Source organism: Hylobates moloch, unplaced genomic scaffold (assembly GCF_009828535.3).
Source record: "Hylobates moloch isolate HMO894 unplaced genomic scaffold, HMol_V3 SCAFFOLD_12, whole genome shotgun sequence".
In the NCBI taxonomy this organism is placed as follows: domain Eukaryota; kingdom Metazoa; phylum Chordata; class Mammalia; order Primates; family Hylobatidae; genus Hylobates; species Hylobates moloch.
The window spans coordinates 23,135,294-23,154,877 of NW_026652287.1; the positions used below are offsets into that span (position 1 = coordinate 23,135,294).

The window sequence follows — 19,584 nt, forward strand, 5'->3', positions numbered from 1 at the left end:
TTTGAGATAGAGTCTTGCTCTGTTGCCCAGGCTGGAGTGCAGTGGCGCACTCAATCTCAGCTCACTGCAACCTCTGCCTCCTGGATTCAAGTGACTCTCCTGCCTCAGCCTCCTGAGAAGCTTGGATTACAGACACGCACCACCATGCCCGACTCATTTTTGTATTTTTAGTAGAAATGGGTTTACACTGTGTTGGCCAGGCTAATTTTGAACTCCTGGCCTCAAGTGATCCACCCGCCTTGGCCTCACAAAGTGCTGGGATTACAGGCATAAGCCACTGCGCCTGGCCGGGGGGTGAAGTTTTTAAAGAAGTATTTTGAATTGTTTTGTAAACATTCTTTCCTCTTTAGATAGTAGACTCAGAGCAGGAACCTGTTTTAGAAATGTAGGTAATCTCAAGGCTCGTATCCTTAAAAATAGGCCTTATTGTAAGCTGAGCCATGACAACCCGCACCCCCAGATTAATAAATGATTCATCTCCATCAGCTGTAATTTGAGTGTCTTCCATTATGATCCTTGTAACCCAAGACCTATAAAGTTAATGTGCCTCATGTGTTTAACAACTGAACTTTATTATCCAGCTATGAAAAAAACCATTGAATTTGCAATAGAACCTCCCCACACCAGGCTGGTAGCATCACGACACAGGCATCCTGTTCTTCCTTTCTGGAAATGACTGTTTATGAATTGGGTTAGGTGTGTTCTGTCCTGAATCACACAGGCTGAAAGTGAAGCAAGCTATGCATCTTAAAGAGTGCTTTTTTGTTCCTGAACATTGTTCTTGAGATGAAACGAGAGGGTGGGCCAGGGCAGGGCAATTTGGTCACCTTGTTACTCAATGTCAGGAACATCCCGTGTTGTAAGAGATGGCTGTTTGAAGAGGCAGGCATGGAGAGGCAGCTTGGATGGCAACTTCCAGGTATATGCTGTGGTCTTGCTAAGAGCATAACGACCAGTACTGTCCAACTTTCTTGAGGCCAGAAAAAGAGGAAATGAGGTCGGGTGCAGTGGCTCCCGCCTGTAATTCCAGTGCTTTGGGAGGCCAAGGCGGGAGGATCACTTGTGGCCAGGAGTTCAAGACCAGCCTGGGCAACAAAGTGAGACCCCCATCTCTACAAAAAATTAAAAACAAAAAAGCTGGGCATAGTGACATGTGTCTGTAGTCTCAGCTACTCCAGAGACTGAGGCTGGAGGATCACTTGAGCCTGGGAGGTCAAAGCTGCAATGAGGCCAGACGCGGTGGCTCATGCCTGCAATCCCAGCACTTTGGGAGGCCAAGGCGGGTGGATCACGAGGTCAGGAGATCGAGACCATCCTGGCTAACACAGTGAAACCCTGTCTCTACTAAAAATACAAAAAATTAGCCAGGCATGGTGGTGGGCACCTGTAGTCCCAGCTACTCAGGAGGCTGAGGCAGGAGAATGGCATGAACCCAGAAGGCGGAGCTTGCAGTGAGCCAAGATTGCACCACTGCACTCCAGCCTGGGCCACAGAGCGATACTCTGTCTCAAAAAAAAAAAAAGAAAAAAAGAAAAAGCTGCAGTGAGCTGTGATTGTGTCACTATACTCCAGCCTGGGTGACACAATGAGACCCCATCTCAAAAGAAAAAAGAGAAATTAATGTGATTCTGTGTAGCATATGGTCACTGCTGGCTTACAGGGAATTCTGCTTTCTGGGCAATGTCACCCATCTGAACTGTGGCAGAGATCCAGGCAGGAGGCCCCAGATAGCCCTTGTCTAGTCAGAATTGTCCCAGAGGCCATGCACGAAACCCCTCATTGGTGCATACCTTCTCTTTGCAGGAGATTCTGATTCTGGTGGCTATTTGGTTTTTAAGTATCTATAAGAATTTGCCGGGCACGGTGGCTCACGCCTGTAATTCCAGCACTTTGGGAAGCCGAGGTAGATGGATCACTTGAGCTCAGGAGTTTGAGACCTCCCTGGGCAACATGGTGAAACCCTGTCTCTACTAAAATACAAAAAATTAGCTTGGCATGGTGGCGTGCGCCTATAGTCCCAGCTACTCAGGAGGCTGAGGCACGAGAATTGCCTAAGCTCGGGAGGTGGAGGTTGCAGTGAGCTGAGATTACTCCGCTGCACTCCAGCTTGGGCTATAGAGTGAGACTCTGTCTCGAAAAAAAGAATAATAAATAATTGAAGCACTGCAGGAAGAAGTAGCTGTCAACCATCAACAGGAGTTTTAAAAAAATACACAAAGTTGGCCAGGTACAGTGGCTTATGCCTGTAATCCTAGCACTTTGGGAGGCCGAGGCTAGAAGATTGCTTGAGCCTAGGAGTTCAAGACCAGCCTGGGCAATAGTGTAGTGAGTCCCAGTCTCTACAAAAAGTAAAAAAAAAAAAAATTAGCCCAGCATGGTGGTGCACACCTGTAGTCCCAACTACTCTGGAGGCTGAGGTGGGAGGATTGCTTGAGACCAGGAGTTCCAGGCTACAGTGAGCCATGATTGTGCCACTGCATTCCAGCCTGGGCAACACAGTGATACCCTGTCTCAAAAAAAAAAAAAAAAAAAAAATACATAAAGTGTCCAGTTGTCCTAGAAGCCTGAAGGCACACCATCTAGAGTCATTTAGTGACGGTTTGAGGGGACCAGGGACATTTCTGGGCCACGTCTTTATCATAACTCGAATTTTTGATGATGGCTCTGTTTAGAAAGCTACGAATGGCTTCCACTATGAAAGCAGTGACATTTGTGTTACATTTTGATGAGTTCCATCCAGGATGGCTGAACTAGAATGCTGATGGTATATTCGTATTTGAGAGCCAGGCACAGTGGTGCACACTTGTAGTCCCAGGTACTCAAGAAGCTGAGGCAGGAAGATCACTTGAGCCCAGGAGTTCTTGGCTGTAGTGTGCTACACTGATTGGGTGTCTGCACTAAGTTTGGCATCAATATGGTGACCTCCTGGCAAAGAGGACCACCAGGTTGCTTAAAGAGGTGTGAACTGGCCCAGGTCAGAAACAGCAGGTCAAAATTCCCATGCTGATCAGTAGAGGGATTGCACCTGTGAATGGCCACTGCACTCCAGCCTGGGCAATATAGCAAGACTCTTTTTTTAAAAAAATGGTAGATGGAAAATATTTCATTGTTTTTATTTTTTTTATTATGAAGATTAAGCATCTTTTCATTTCTATTGTGAATTGCCCATTGTTCTATAGGGCTGTTTTTTTCTTACTGATTTGTAAGAGCTCTTTACATATTAGGGATATTAGCCTTTTTTCTGTTACGCTTGTTACACAGACTCTTTACTCTCTGCCCCCCAAGTTGTTTGGCTTTGGTTGGTGGTGGGATTTCTTCTCTCCCCCATATAGGAGGTTTCTGTTTTTTATAATTAGATTTATTGGTTTTTTCCTTGTGCCTTCTGAGTTGAGTAGCGTGCATTGGAAAAAGCCTTCTCCATTAAACGGAAGGGGCCATTTGCCAGCTGTTCCAAATAACCAAGGCTTTACTGTATTTGGAATCTGCTCATAGTAGTTGGGTCTGTGAAAGAACATGGTGGGACCATATCTGATTTTTCTTTTTTTAAAGACAGCTTCAGACCAGGCGTGGCGGCTCACGCCTGTAATCCCAGCACTTTGAGGGGGCCAAGGCGGGCAGATGGCTTGAGCCCAGGAGTTTGAGACTGGCCTGGGCAAAATAGTAAGACCCTGTCTCTATTTTTTTTTTTTTTTTTTTTTTCAGACAGAGTCTTATGTGCAATCTCAACTCACTGCAACCTCCGCCTCCCAGGTTCAAGTGATTCTCTTGCCTCACCCTCCCAAGTAGCTGGGATTACAGATGTGCACCACTACACCCAGCTAATTTTTGTATTTTTAGTACAGATGGGGTTTCATCATGTTGGTCAGGCTGGTCTTGAACTCCGGATCTCAGGTGATCTGCCCGCCTCGGCCTCCCAAAGTGTTGGGATTACAGGCGTGAGCCACCATGCTCAGCCTGACCCTGTCTCTTCTTATAATAATAAGAAGAATAAATAAAAAATGTTTAAAAAGACAGCTTCCTTTCTCCCCAGAGGTCATGAACTAGAAAACCCTCCAAGTCCCCTCCCTACCTCCAGGCAGACAGGTTCTGGGTGGCATTTCAAAGAGCCTGTTTGCTGACAACAATTAAAAAAAACAAGTTTGGGGTAACTGCAAAACTGGTCAAACAAGAAGGGTAATTTGGGGTTAGGGCTGCATTCTATAGGAAAGGGAAGGCTTGAGAGCCTGGTAGAAACATGTCATGCTGTATTCAGAGCAGGCACAAGCTTGAATTTAAACTCTTAGAGGCTGGGTGCGGTGGCGCATGCCTGTAATCCCAGCTTCTGGGGAGCTGAGGCAGGCGAATCACTTGAAACTGGGAGGTGGAGGTTGCAGTGAGCCTAGATTGCACCACTGCACTCCAGCCTGGGCAACGGAGTGAGACTCTGCCTCAAAAAAAAAAAATAAAATAAATAAAATAAAATAAATAAATAAATAAATAAATAAATAAAATAAACTATTAGAAAAGCCACCACATGCTTAGGAATTAAAATCGTCTTCTGGTTTCCTATTTTCTCTGAGTTCACAGGACCTCAAAGAAACATTCTTTGAGTTCAAAGAATGGTAACATTCTAGACAGAAAGGTTAAGGGTGTAGTGGAAGCAACTTTGGCTCTGGAATTGTGTCTGAGTTCCTGGCACTCCCTGGAGTGTAACCTGGGCAAGTCATTTGGCTTTTCTGTGACTTGATGTCCTTGGACTGCACCAAAGGCAAACATATGCCCAGAGCCTTGGGTGGGTGATGTTGAAACAGGCTTCAGCCCAACCATATACAGAGCACTTCCTGTTTGCACAGCACCTCTGGGCTGTAGAAACCGAAGGGCCTGAACCTGGGGTGGTAAAGTCACTTGGCCAAACTCACACCAGAGCTGAGATTCAAACCCAGGACTGTGGATGCCACTGCTTCAGTGCCACTGCCCAGGTTGATGCCATTGCTAATTGCAGGCAGCCCACCTCCAGATGCTTCCAAACCCACTTCAGCGTGCTTGTTTACATAACACAGAGATGCATGCAGAGCTGCCTTTCCTGCCGGTGGCTCCCTGTGGGTAGAGTGGAGTCTGGGGTCTTGTTCCCAGCCCCTGCCTCGCCTCCCCTCTCTTCTGCTAGGCTCTCAGCCCCAGAAGTGCATTTGAGGCACCACATTCCTCCCCTACTGTTGAGCAGGAGCTCTGGCCCTGTGCGGTGGCCCCACACACAATAACAGCTGCTGTTGGGGCCCAGCTTCTGCTGACCATGGCGGCCTCGTGACCCTCGTAGCGCATGGTCAGGAGAACACAAAACAAAAAGCCTTTCTCCCTGCCACCAGGGCAGGGCCGCTCAGAACTGCACAAGGATGCTGCATAACGTTTTTCTGCGTCTCTGAAATGCATGTCGAATGACCGAGTCATTGAGAAAAGCTAATAAGCCACCCATGGTCGATGGTGATCTGTCATCAAGCCCTGCCGTCATCTCTTCTTCACTGGAAGGCTTTGGTTGAAAACCAGCCAGTAGCAGTAAAAACAATCATGGTCAGTGCTTTCAGCCCTCACTTTGCACGTGTGACACCTCTCTCTCACAGCAGCCCTGCAGAGGAACATCCTAGAAGGATTTCCCTTTTACAAGCAGGGGAACTGAGGCCCAAGTCCCTTCACATATCCTCTGCCATCTAGGTTGGATAGGTGCTTAAAACCAGTGTGTTGGGTCAGTCTGAACCACAGGAGGGTGCAGAGATGGAGAGCCTGGCAGGGAAATACACTGACAGATTCCACGTTTCCCACAGTCCATTCATTCACTCATTCATTCATTTCACAGATGTCATACAAGTACCGATTGGGGTCAGGCACTTGCTGGGTGCTGGGGGCATAGCAGGGAACCTGGTCCCTGCCTTCCTCAGAGCTCAAGTCTGGTGGCAAGATTGTTGGTTTGAAAAACAAAGGTGTAACACATGTGACTATCATCACTGTAACAGTGAAACAGACTTGGAAGAAAAAGTAGAAAAAGAAATAGGATTTTATGAGCAGAAAAAAAAACCTGACATTACTTTTTCCAGTATTTTCTATGAGAAAATTCAAACGTGGCAAAGTTGAAAGAATTTTACAGCAAATAGTACTCGTACACCTATCACCTAGATGTTACCATTAATATTTTACTGTGCCTATCTACCCATATCTCTATCCATCCATCCATCAGTCTAATGTAAGCCTTTGGACATTATGCATTTTTATTTTTTTGAGATGGAATTTCACTCTTGTTGCCCAGGCTGGAGTGCAGTGGCACAGTCTCGGCTCACTGCAACCTCCGCCTCCTGGGTTTAAGTGATTCTCCTGGCTCAGCCTCCCCAGTAGCTGGGATTACAGACGCGCACCACCATGCCTGGCTAATTTTTGTATTTTTATTAGAGATGGGGTTTCACCAAGTTGGTCAGGCTGGTCTTGAACTCCTGACCTCAGGTGATCCACCCGCCTCAGCCTTCCAAAGTGCTGGGATTATAGGCATGAGCCACTGCGCCTGGCCCACATTTTAATTTTTTTTAGAGATGGAGTCTCACTCTGTTACGCAGGCTGGAGTGCAGTGACACAATCATGGCTCGCTGCAGCCTTGAACTCCTGGGCTTGAGCGATCCTCCCACCTCAGCCTCCCGAGTAGCTGGGACTACGTGCATGCCACCACGTCCGGCTCATTATACATTTTGGGAAGATGAGGATGTAAAGCCGTCAGCTGGAGCTGAGGAACAGCCATATGTCTGGATGGGTTTTGCCAGTCTCCATGTAGCCCATCCATGGCCTGGCCCTCTGTGAGGGTCGGAATTCGTACCCCCTGGCAGCACTGTAGTCACTGGCGGAGGAAAGAGGATCTTGGCTCCGGCGTTATTATGTAAGTTGAGAATGCATGGTCCTTCCAAAGAGGTAGCGTTAGCGGTGCTGGAAGAGAACACCTTCCAGGGCTAACAAGTGGCATGACCTCCCCAGGCTGGCCTCTACACGCAGCGGAGGTCAGTGATCCGTCAGGTGAGGTTAAAGGGTGGCATGGAATCATCACCCCATTGATGCTTGACAGGCCTGTCTGGGAGACCAGAGCACCCTGGATTCATTGCCTGCACCCCTGGCGCAGCACCTCTGAGCAGCCTATGACGTGACCACCCTAGGGAAGGCTCCAGCATGGCCCCTTGCTGGGAGATTTGCCTCTGCAGACAATGGAATGAGGCTCAGTTGCTGAGAGGAGACTTCTCGTGGCCCAGCATGAGGACAGCATGCCCGGAGCTTGCAGCAGGTCAAGGTGGCAGCCCCGGCCCTAGCGGGGCCTCACAGGGGAGCACAGAGAAAGCAGCAGGGGCCACAGGTCAAGGATGAGTCCCACTCGATGGAGGTTCTGAGGAATCCTGTGGCTTCCACGATGATGTCATTTGCTGGGTCACAGCACATGACCCTAGTAATGATATGAGGTCATAAAAATGATTGAAGTTCAGGTACTGAGTGTTCACCACTCACCGGGCACTCTGCTACATGTGTTTGGTGCCTTATTTTATTTTTTTTGAGATGGAGTCTTGCTCTGTCGCCAGGCTGGAGTGCAGTGGCACAATCTCGGCTCACTGCAACCTCCGCCTCCCAGGTTCAGGCGATTTTCCTGTCTCAGCCTCCTGGGTAGCTGGGACTACAGGCGCCTGCTACCACGCCCGGCTAAGTTTTGTATTTTTAGTAGAGATAAGGTTTCACCATGTTGGCCAGGCTGGTCTCAAACTCCTGACCTTGTGATCCGCCCGCCTTGGCCTCCCAAAGTGCTGGGATTATAGGCGTGGGCTACTGTGCCTGGCCTTGATGCCTTATTTTTAATTTCTTAAAGAAGCATATGAAATAAGTAATATTATTGCCCCATTTGACACAAGAGGAAACTGAGGCACACAGAGGCGAGGAGACTTGCTTGGCTGGGGAGTGGTCGTGCAGGATTCTCACCCTGTCTGGCTGAATCCCTAGCCCACCTTCTTTCCACTGGGCTATGGGCTGTTTCTCTCATGCACCTCTTTTCATGGCTGCAATTAGAATGTTCCAGATGGCTGGCCAGGTGTGCAGGGTCACCCTGGGTGGAATTTGGCTTAAGGAAGTTCCACCCCTAGCCCTCTGCCTTCATGCGGTCACTTGGCGCCCACACTGAGGTCCCTGTCTGGCCTCCTGGGTATTGGCCTTTCACTCCCGTGGGGTTGGCACCCGCCTCTAGCCTGCTCTGGGGTCTTTGTCCCCTGGGCTCTGTAGCAGGCTTAGTGAGCTCACTTTTCTGGACTGCAACAAGGACAATAAAAAGGTGTCACAGAAGCCTGGTAATCTGTCTTCAGGCTCGAAGGTAAAGTCCACATCGAGCCTGCTCAGTAAAGAACATGCATACTTCCTGCATGTAAGGAGCGAGATGTCCTATGACAGCCTGCCATGGGGGTGACAAAAGAGGGAGAGGAGGAGAGGCAGGCAGCAGGCTGCTCACATTTCAGCAGATCCCAGCAGTTCCAGGCACTGCCAGGCAGTTTCCAGGTCTACATTTTATCAACTCCAAGGTGTTACCTATTATACGATGCTCTGATACATTATGACCCACCAATAAAGGAAAACGCCTCCATTTAAGAACATTCTACTGGGTGTGATGGCGTATCCCTCTAATCCCAGCACTTTGGGAGGCTGAGGCGGGAGGATCGCTTGAGTCCAGGAGTTGAAGCTTGCAGTGAGCTGTAATCTTGCCACTGTACTCCAGCTTGAGTGCCAGAACAAGACCCTGTCTTTATTTTATGCATTTATTTATTTTTATTTATCTTTCTTCAGTTGCCAAAGGACCCTGTCTTTAAAAACACACATAGGTGCAAGCTACTATTGAAGACAATGGCGAGAACAAATTAAGAGGGCAGAAGTCCAGGAATGTATTTCATATAGCCAGCCGAAAACACTTTAAGGCCACCAACAAAGCAAAACCAGTTACCACTAATCTTAAGAAGATAAACAAGGCTGGGCACAGTGGCTCACGCCTGTAATCCCAGCACTTTGGGAGGCCGAGGCGGGTGGATCACCTGAGCTTGAGAGTTTGAGACCAGGCTGACCAACATGGTGAAACCCCATCTCCATTAAAAATACAAAATTAGCTGGACGTGGTGGCGTGTGCCTGTGATCTCAGCTACTCAGGAGGCTGAGGCAGGAGAGTCGCTTGAACTGGGGAGGCGGAGGTTGCGGTGAGCTGAGATTGCACCATTGCACTCCAGCTTGGGCAACGGGAGCGAAACTCCGTCTCGGGGAAAAAAAAAAAAAAGGTAAACATTATAAATGATGAAAAAGTCAACAGAATAGATAAAGCTTTTGTATTCAAAAACTACAATTACTTTTGCACCAATCTAATGAATATACGAGATTTGCACACTTCTTAAAAGGACTTTCTCTTGAACCTCTGTAGAAAGAACTGATTCCTCAGTAGCATCTTGAAAATAAAGTAGTTAATATTGAAGCTACAAAATTAATGGCTCAGTTCTAATATAGTGGTGATGCATCAAATTCCCCCCAAAGACCAATAAATTAAATGTTTTTTACAATTTAAAAAAACACGTTGTACAGCTCTAGAAAAAAATTCTTTATATCCTTATTCTATGAGCTTTTTTCTCTTTTAAAAGTTAAGTACTTTTTAAAAAAAATCTTTTTTGTTAAAAACAGACACATCAGCTTAGGTCTACACAAGATCCTGATCATCAAGATCTGTGCAAAAAAAAAAAATTTTTTTTTGAGACAGAGTCTCGCTCTGTTGCCCAGGCTGGAGTGTAGTGGCGTGATCTCCCCTCACTGCAACCTCTGCCTCCTGGGTTCAAGCAATTTTCCTGCCTCAGCCTCCTGAGTAGCGGGATTACAGGTGTGCGCCACCACGCCCAGCTAATTTTTGTATATTAGTAGAGACGAGGTTTCACCATATTGACCAGGCTGGTCTTGAACTCCTGACTTCAAGTGATCCACCTGCCTCGGCCTCCCAAAGTGCTGGGATTACAGGCGTGAGCCACTGCACCAGGCCAAAAATTTTTTTTAATTAGCTGGGTATGATGGTGCGTGCCTGTATTCCCAGCTACTCCAGAGGCTGAGGTGGGAGGATGGCTTGAACCCAGGAGGTCAAGGCTGCGATCAGCTGTTATCACACCACTGTGCTCCAGCCTGAGTGACAGAGTGAGACCGTGTCTCAAGATAAACCTCAAAGAACAAACAAATACCATTCTGATTCTAGAGATGAATCAAATGTGTGTCTTAGGATTGGATTGTTTATTTCAAGCCATCTTCATCATGCCTCTGCGGTTTTTGCCAGATAGGAAACAGGAAGCTCAGAGAACGGAGCTGGGGGCTGCACCCAAGTCCATGTTGCCTTAGTAACAACCAGAACAACTCAGCTCTCCCCGGGACACACCACGTAACCCAACCCCCCATGTCCCCACGGCCTGCGGTGGCCCTGAAAAATCACTCTTGCTGCGAATCTCAGTCTGTCTTCTCATTTTGTCCCCAGATTGCCTTGGGTCCCCAGTGTTTACTCCCATCAAGGCAGACATAAGCGGCAACATCACGGTACGTACCTGGCCAGGCAGCCACAGCCCAAGACTTGCGTCAGGAATCTAAGCCCACATGGGTTATCAGCACCATGGTCCCAGCTACAAACTTCCCACCCCAAGGAAGGGGATGGAGACGTGGAAGATGGGCCCCAAGCTTGTCCGATCGAGGCTCAATGTTCTCTGCCCTCCACAGTCTTGCCATCTGGTCACCAGTCTAGGCTGACTGGAACCAAAGTCTAATTAAAGTATTGACCCTGAGAAGGAACCTGCTGGTTCTTTCATCTATCCCCACCAAGTAAGTAAGCCCCAAAGTCCACAGTCAGCACTGGTCTGGCCCTCCCCTTCTCCAATCCTGGTAGTTCCTGATGCCGTCTCCCCAGCCATAGACTGCCCGTGAGAATCCACGTAGGGCCTAGCCAAGGGCTTGGGACACACTGCATGATCTCATTTCTTCATCCCAGCAGCCCTTTGAGGCTGGTCCTGTGTTATCCCCTTTTTACAGATAAGGAAGCTGAGACTCAAAGGGGTTGAAGGACTCACTTAAGGTCACAAGCAAGTAAGTGGCAGAGCTGGGATTCAGACCCAGGCCTACCGGGCTCCATCTCAGAGGCCTTCGTTCCTGGACTTCTTGGAATCCTCGGAACCTATTTCCACTTGTCCACCAAAGCAAAACTCCAGATACTGGGTGTCTGAGGCAGTGTCAGTAGTGGCTGGAGAACATGAACTCTGTACCAACTGTGTGACCTTGGGCAAGTCCATGCTCCTCTGTGAGCCTCAGTGTCTCTGCCTGTAAAATGGGATAATGACAGCAACATCAGGGTTGCCACCAGGATCATATAAGGCAGTGCCTGTAAAGCATTTTGCAAATCCTGGCTCATGTGAACAGTCATAGTTATTGTTACAAGTCTTATCCCTGCTGTTCCTGGAGGGCAGGAAGGAGTGGGAGATGCCGGTAGGGTGCTCTTCACCCAGCGTGCGGGCCAGATGTCTATGGGGGCAGCTTACCCAAGGGGAAATCCTGTGTGCTCCATTTCAGAAAATCAAAGCTGTGTACGACACCAACCCAGCCAAGTTCCGGACCCTGCAGAACATCCTGGAGGTGGAGAAAGAAATGTATGGAGCAGAGTGGCCCAAAGTAGGGGCCACACTGGCGCTGATGTGGCTGAAAAGGTGATGGGCTCAGGTGGCAGGGCCTGGGCTCTGTGCTGCAGAGGAGGGAAAGCAAACCTGTCACTGTTCCGCAGTGTCAGCTCAGGCTGGGAAGGTCACTTCCGAGCCCTTCCAGTGTGATGCTAGTTAATGGCTGGGAAAAGGCCTCCCAATGGCCGGGGCTTGCCTGACAGTGATGCTTCCTGGTTCCAGTACCATCAGTATATGAGCACGCCCTGATCTGGGCATTGTGCTAAGCTCTTTATACGCCTGATTGGGTTTCATATTCTGTGAGTTAAGTGTGGTAGCTATTCGCATCTCACAGAGGAGGCAGCTGGCACTTCTAGAGGCCAAATCACGTGCCCATGTCATCCAGCACAGTTGTGCAGGTTGCGTACTGCACAAAGGTGTCCTGTTTAGGGCTGGTCACGCATACAAAGTGGATTTGTATGTTATGATAGTTTCTTGGTAGAAGTACACCATCTTGAGGAGAAGGAATTCTTTTTTTTTGATTTTTTATTTTTAGAATCCCGTGCTGTTACCCAGGCTGGAGTGCAGTGGCGCAATCTCGGCTCACTACAGCCTCCCCCTCCCAGGTTCAAGCAATTCTCCTGCCTCAGCCTCCTGAATAGCTGGGATTACAGGTGTTCACCACCATGCCTGGCTAATTTTTGTATTTTTAGTAGACAGGCCTGCTATGTTAGCCAGGCTGGTCTCAAACTCCTGGCCTCAAGTGATCCGTGTGAGGCAGGTGTGAGGCACCGTGCCCAGCCGTGAGGAGGAGTTCTAATTTGCACAAATACATCCTATGGGCTGGTTTGAACTCACGCTGTTCTCTACCAGCTACAGACCCTTCAGCCCTTAAACCCAGTGTTCCTGCCCCTTAGAGCACCCCACCCTGACTTGATCCCCACCCCACTGCAGGGAGGGAGCAGAGCAGCTCACCTGGGACCCCGGTGGGACAGTGAGGGGCAGCAAAGGAAAGAGCCTGCTGGTGGGGGGCAGTGAGGCAGGCAGGGTTCACATCCTGGCCTGTGACTGAGCCTTTCTAGGGGAGCCTCAGTTCTTTCCTCTGTGAAATGGGCTGATTGTGCCAAGCTCAGCCTCACAGGCCCCAGGGAAGCAAGAGATGAGATGATGTGTGCTAAAGGGCTGGCCCTGGTGAGATTATCGATGTGGACTCCTTGCTCTACCCCATCCGCCTCTCCTGGCTCTCAAAACATCACCTTGCCCCTTGAGGAAAAGCTCAAGTGGCCATTGGAGGATGCTCAGGGAGGTCTTAGGCAGAGGAGCAACGCAGCAGACTTAGAAAGATGCTGAGGGCTGGGGAGTGGAGCTGGGAAGCCTGGTACACGCGGGGCCAGTCTCGCCAGTGTGCCCGGTGTATCCACAGTCTGTGGTCCGCAAACCCTTTGAGGGCCAGCGCTGTGGCTTCATTCCTCAAGCCTGATGGTTGCCTACCATGTTCCAGCCTGTGGGGGTCATGTGGACACAGAAATGGACAAGGCAGGCCCAGACCCACCCCTCATGGATCTTATAGCCAGTGTGACCGTTGTCATGGGCCAGCACCAGGCCTGGAGGAGAGAAGGTGCTCAGGAGATAGTGAATGGAGCCAAGTGGTCACGTTACTTGTAAGCAGAAGGGAAAGATGATTAGGGAATAACCACTCCCTCTGGGGTGTGCATGTTCCTGTCTCACAGTAGGTGGCAAATTCAGAGTCCATCAGGGTCTTTCACGACAGGGCTGTGCAGGGTCCTAACGAACCTTCTCCTCCCTGGGCCGCAGAGGCCTCCGCTTCATCCAGGTCTTCCTCCAGAGCATCTGCGACGGGGAGCGGGACGAGAACCACCCCAACCTCATCCGTGTCAACGCCACCAAGGCCTACGAGATGGCCCTCAAGAAGTACCACGGCTGGATCGTGCAGAAGATCTTCCAGGTGAGCCGCCCCTACGGGCCCCAAAGGACCACCAGCTTGCAGATTCTGCTCCCCACTCTGCCCCTGTTTGGCCGAAGCCTCCTGGCCTGTGAGGCTGTGTTTACCCCCTCAGGCTCAGGAAGGGCTCCCTCATCTATTTGGGTGAGGCTAGTGTACTGAGAGGTCCCCCTCCCGTGCCCTTGGCCAGCCCCATTCACAGCGACAGCAGGTGTCACTGTAGCTACTCCACGGTGTTTCTCTTTAGGGTCCTTGGCCTGCGAGACCTGATGGTGGGGCAACGAGAAACCACAGGGAAAGCCCTGGAGGACCCCGGGTCAAAGGTGGCCCAGCCTGATGGCCCCTCAAATTCACCCCTCAAATTCGGCCCCTCAAATTCAGCTCCCATCCCCCTGGGAGCATCTGCTGAAAGGACACTGGCCCTCTGGGTTCTTGGTGGCTTGTGTTGGGGTGACATTGGCCAGGGCTCCTGGAAGTGAGGCTTCAGCACCTGCCTCGTTAGGTGAGGGCCCTACAGTTGATCACCAGGCTGAGAGCCCTGCTCAGAAGATGTGCGAAGGCCCTCTGGCTGCCCTGCGCCATGCCCTTCACCTGCTGCTTGCTGCCCTCATCTCACCCATGTGTTCCTGCCCAGCCTGTTCTGGCCACACTTTCTGCTGCAGCTCCCTCTGCCTGCCCACCCTGGCGGCCATGAGAACGAGGGGCTGACGGGCCCTGTTCAGTGTTTCTGTGGGGTACAGTCTGCAAGCAGGCTGGGGCAGAAGCCAGTATGGTTCCAGAGAGGAAGAGCTGGTCATAGGGTGAGATGCGTGGCAGCGCCTGGGCCATCCATCCTGGAAGAGCTGTAGACAGGGCCCATTCCCATGGGCCCCTCGAGAGCTCCACAGTGCATTGCCCCTACAAATCCTCAAACCATCACGTCAATAGTAAGTGTGTCCTGGCCCAGGGCAGCTGCCCATGAATTGTAATCTTCACAAATGCACCACAAGGTGGGCACTGTTCTCACCTCCATTTCCCAGATGAGGACAGTGACGCTCAGACAAGGTCACACAACACAAAAATGGGGGGCTGTGATCCTACCTCCCTGAGCCTCAATATCCTCATCTTTCAAATGGGTATAAAATAGGCACTACTCAAAGAGTCATTGTGACAATTAAATGAATTAATCAGTATAAAGTGCTTGACACATGGTTCACATGGTTTACACTCAGTACATCAAAGCTATGACTTTTTTTTTTTTTTTTTTTTTTGAGACAGGGTCTCACTCTGTCGCTGTTGCCCAGGCTGGGGTGCAGTGGTACAGTCTTAGCTTACCGCAACCTCCACTTCCCAGGCTCAAGCGATTCTCCAGCCTCAGTGTCTTGAGTAGCTGGGACTACAGGTGTGAGCCACCAACACCTAGCTAATTTTTGTATTTTTTGTAGAGACGAGATTTCACCATGTTGCCCAGGCTGGTCTCGAACTCCTGAGCTCAAAGCAATCGTCCCACCTCGGCCTCCCAAAGTGCTGGGATTACAGGCATGAGCCACCACCCTAGCTATTACTACTTTTATTATGAAAGAATAATATTTGGCCAGGCGCGGTGGCTCATGCCTGTAATCCCAGCACTTTGGGAGGCCGAGGCAGGTGGATCACCTGAGGTCAGATTGGAGATCAGCCTGGCCAACATAGTAAAACACCATCTCTACTAAAAATACAAAAAATTAGCCGGGCGTGGTGGCAGGCACCTGTAGTCCCAGCTACTCAGGAGATTGAGGCAGGAGAATCACTTGAACCCAGTAAGTAGAGGTTGCATTGAACCACGATCACGCCACTGACTCCAGCCTGGAGGGCAGAGTGAGACTACGTCTAAAAAAATTTTTAAAATAATGTTTATACTTTCCTCATCCTATCAAACTCATGGCCTAAACTTTTTTTTTTTTTTTTTTGAGACGGAGTCTTGCTCTGTCACCCAGGCTGGAGTGCAGTGGTGTGATCTTAGCTCACTGCAACCTCCGCCTCCCGGGTTCAAGCAATTCTTCTGCCGCAGCCTCCCGAGTAGCTGGGACTACAGATGCCAGCCACCATGCCGGGCTAATTTTTGTATTTTTAGTAGAGATGGAGTTTTATCATATTGGCCAGGCTGGTCTCGAACTCCTGACCTTGTGATCTGCCCATCTCGGCCTCCCAAAGTGCTGGGATTACAGGCATGAGCCACTGTGCCTGGTTAGCCTAAGCTTTTTTTTTTTTTTTTTCTGTTCTTTTCTTACTTATTTAATTTTCCAATGTAATGTTTTAACATCATAAACATTATTTTATATTATTTGTGTGATACAAAATTATTAATTACAAAATCAGCTATATTTTGAGGGTTAAGTTATACTGTTTGTTATTTTTTCTAATATTTCGAGGTATATTTTCTTTTTTTTATTAATTTTTTTGCACACAAAAACAATAAACATTTTCTAAAAATACATACAAACAAAAAGATGCGTATCAAACATATTAGGAAGGTTGCACATGGGAAGTCGGGGAATAGAAATGGGGGGTGGGAGTTAAAATAAATGAGAGAGGGACTTTATATGGATCAGTGATAATAACTCAATCCTCTATTTGACAAAGAAGAGGGAGAAGGAAGAGGAAGAAAAAGAAAGTGGGATAAAGGATCAGAAAGGGAGGAAAATAGAAAAAATTAGAGTATGACTCCAGGGTAGACCTGTTTTGTTGTCACTGAGTTGGTTGGTTGGTTTGTCTGTTGTATTTTTCATGTTTCGCCAAGTTGGCCAGACTGGTCTCGAACTCCTAGCCCGAAGTGATCAACCCGCCTCGCCCCCCAGAGTGCCGGGACCACAGGCGTGAGCCACCACGTCCAGCCCCCACATTGCTTCTGGCCTCGGTGGTAGACCTCCCAGACGGAGCGGCCGGGCAGAGGCGCTCCTCACTTCCCAGACGGGGCGGCCAGGCAGAGACGCTCCTCACTTCTTCCCAGACGATAGGTGGCCGGGCAGAGGCGCTCCTCACTTCCCCGACGGGGCGGCCGGGCAGAGGCGCTCCTCACTTCCCAGACGGGGCGGCCGGGCAGAGGCGCTCCTCACTTCCCAGACGATGGGTGGCCTAGCCTAAGCTTTTTATCTAGTTGTACCTTTTTTCTTCTGGCTCTGAAATTCTGTGAATTTTGAATTCTCTGCACTTTTCAAGTATGAGAGCAGCCCTGAAATTTAGGGAAGTATCGCCCCCTCTAAGGACAAAAGAGAGACCACAGCATATTTACCAGTCGTCTCCCCAACTCAGAAAGTAGGTTTTCCGAAGGAGCAGTTCACCTTTTCTGGAGGAGGGAACCCAGAGGGAAGAGACTCACCCATGCTGAACAACTACTGTGTGCCTGGTGTTGTGCTGAGTGCCTACTGTATGCCTGGTGCTGTGCTGAGCACTTTGTACAAGCCCCCTAATCCTTATAAAAGCAACCCGATTAGGTGGGAGCCATTATCCCCATTTTGCAGATGAGGAAACTGAAGCTCAGAGAGGCTAACTGACTTGCTCAAGGCTCACAGCTAGTTGATGGCCCAGACTGGCATTTGCACCTAGGCTTGTCTGTCCCGAAAGCTGATGTCCTTCCTGCTGTCGCTCAAAATACATCTCCCTTTTCCTTTCCCTTCCAACACCTCAAATAGCATAGCCCCCTGTCCAGCACAGACCCAGGGAAGATCCCTCCCAGAACCCTGGCCTGCTGGCCTGGCTCCTCGGCCCCTGCTAACGCTGTGCCTACCTCCCTTCTTGCCCATCTCAAGGCAGCACTGTACGCAGCCCCCTATAAGTCCGACTTCCTGAAAGCGCTCTCCAAGGGGCAGAATGTGACAGAGGAGGAGTGCCTGGAGAAGATCCGCCTCTTCCTAGTCAACTACACGGCGACCATCGATGTCATCTATGAGATGTACACCCAGATGAACGCTGAGCTTAACTACAAGGTGTAGGCATGCCCACTGCTGGACACGTCCCCGACTCATGGCCACATGGAGAAACAGGCAAACCAGAATCACTGTGAATCAAGTCGGTGAGCTGTCCCTGGCCTGCATCCCCCAGAGCCGCCCAGGGTCCTGCCAGAATCTGCAGGGAACAGCCCTCGTTTTTTAAGTCTTTTTTTTTTTTTGGTCTGTTCTAAAGGACCAATAAATAATGATCTTACTTCCAAATCTCCTTGGAACTTCACGACAGCACAGACTGACTTTATACCTTCATTTCAGCGTGGTAAAAATCTATTAACACTTCTAATGAGTCAAGTCCTAGGGTTTTTTGGTTTTGTTTTGTTGCCAACGAAGAACACGGCTCTGGGGGAATGGTGTCATCCACCTCGCTTTAAAAATAAGCACATGATGGCCGGGCGCCATGGGTCACGCCTGTAATCCCAGCACTTTGGGAGGCCAAGGCGGGCGGATCACTTGAGGTCGGGAGTTTGAGACCAGCCTGGCCAACATGGTGAAACCCCATCTCTACTAAAAATATAAAAAATTAGCCGGGCATGGTGGCGCACGCCTGTAGTTCCAGCTACTCAGGAGGCTGAGGCAGGAGAATCGCTTGAACCCAGGAGGTGGAGGTTGCAATGAGCTGAGATCGTACCATTGCACTACAGTAGCCTGGGCAACAAGAGCGAAACTCTGTCTCAAAAAAAAAAAAAAAAAAGGTGGGTGGATCACTTGAGGTCAGGGTTTGAGATCAGCCTGACCAACATGGTGAAACCCTGTCTCTACTAAAAATACAAAATTAGCCAGGCATGATAGTGCACGCCTGTAATCCCATCTTCTTGGGAGGCTGAGGCAGGAGAATCGCTAGAACCCGGGAGGTGGAGGTTACAGTAGCCGAGATTGCGCCACTGCATTCCAGCCTGGGCAACAAAAGCGAAACTCCGTCTCAAAAAACAAAAACAAAAAACAAAAAAACAAAAAAAAACACGTGACCTTATGAGGCTCTTTGTTATTTTAAGGACTAGAAAGAGTTTGATTTAAAATTATGCAGGGCCCTTATGTGGGATTTTTTTAAAAAGCAAACTGGTGTGTATTCTCATGTGGTTTGCACAGCCCAGCCTCACGGCACTATTATAAACCCTGCTCTTTCTGTCTCGCTAGACAGGGTTTTTTGTTTGTTTTCTTTTTTCTGGGTTTTTTTTTGTTGTTGTTGTTGTTGTTTTACAGCTGAAACCAACCAGCAAGCCCTTGATGACCAAGAGGCGTTTCTTTCAAAGCTATAGGGCACAAACAGTTGACCATAGATGACTCTGTTTGCATTCTTCTGCAGAATTATTTCCTTCAGGGACAGATTTTCCAACCTAAGAAACTACCTACTGTGTGTATTCTCTTGACGGGGAGAGATGAACCCTTCAGCTGCTAAGATCCAAGAAAACGCCTCACTGCCTTAACCTTAACTTCTTCCTGGCGCTAAAAAGAGCTGTATTTTTTAAAGTGCTGGGGCAAGCAAAGCAACCCCAAAAGAGTTGATGTATGTGTGTTTTAAAAGAAAAAACCCAATGAGGAACAATTGGAGATTTTTATGCAGAAACTAAATAATCCTTAATAAATAAATCTCTATTTTGGAATCACATCTGTGCACTGTATTGGTTCTTGATTTTTTTTTCTTTCCTGCATCAGAAATTACAACTGGGGACCCTTACAAATCCTACCAAGAACGTATTTTCTGGCCTCCATGGTTTTAAAATTTTGTTTATTTATTTTATTATTTTTAAATGTTTTGTAGAGATTGGGGTCTTGCTATGTTGCCCAGGCTGGTCTCAATCTCCTGGCCTCAAGCAGTCCTCTTGCCTCAGCCTCCCAAAGGGTTGGGATTATAGGCATGAGCCACTGCACCAGGTCTGGCCTCCATGGTCTTAAAAAACAGAACTGGCTGCTGCATGGAGAAATGGGAATTTCACATAAGAATCTTGGGTTTCGGCAGGGTGCGGTGGCTCACTTC

General features: G+C 49.0%; 2 protein-coding genes across 2 annotated transcripts in view; both read left to right on the plus strand.

Annotated features, from left to right (window-relative positions):
- Positions 1-19,213, plus strand: part of GLTP (glycolipid transfer protein) — a 30,541-nt gene extending 11,328 nt beyond the window's left edge. Inside the window, exons 2-5 of the mRNA XM_032168738.2 lie at positions 10,520-10,578; positions 11,599-11,732; positions 13,497-13,647; positions 17,412-19,213. Coding sequence (XP_032024629.1) covers positions 10,520-10,578; positions 11,599-11,732; positions 13,497-13,647; positions 17,412-17,594 — 527 coding nt within the window. The 3' untranslated portion in view covers positions 17,595-19,213. The remainder of the gene's footprint in view (positions 1-10,519; positions 10,579-11,598; positions 11,733-13,496; positions 13,648-17,411) is intronic.
- LOC116479339 (ribosomal biogenesis factor-like) lies at positions 6,795-9,514 on the plus strand. The gene is given in 5 exon segments (XM_032171469.1): positions 6,795-6,889; positions 8,263-8,401; positions 8,853-8,996; positions 9,297-9,346; positions 9,379-9,514. Coding segments are annotated over 5 exon segments (564 nt in total).
- Positions 19,214-19,584: the final 371 nt, after the last annotated feature.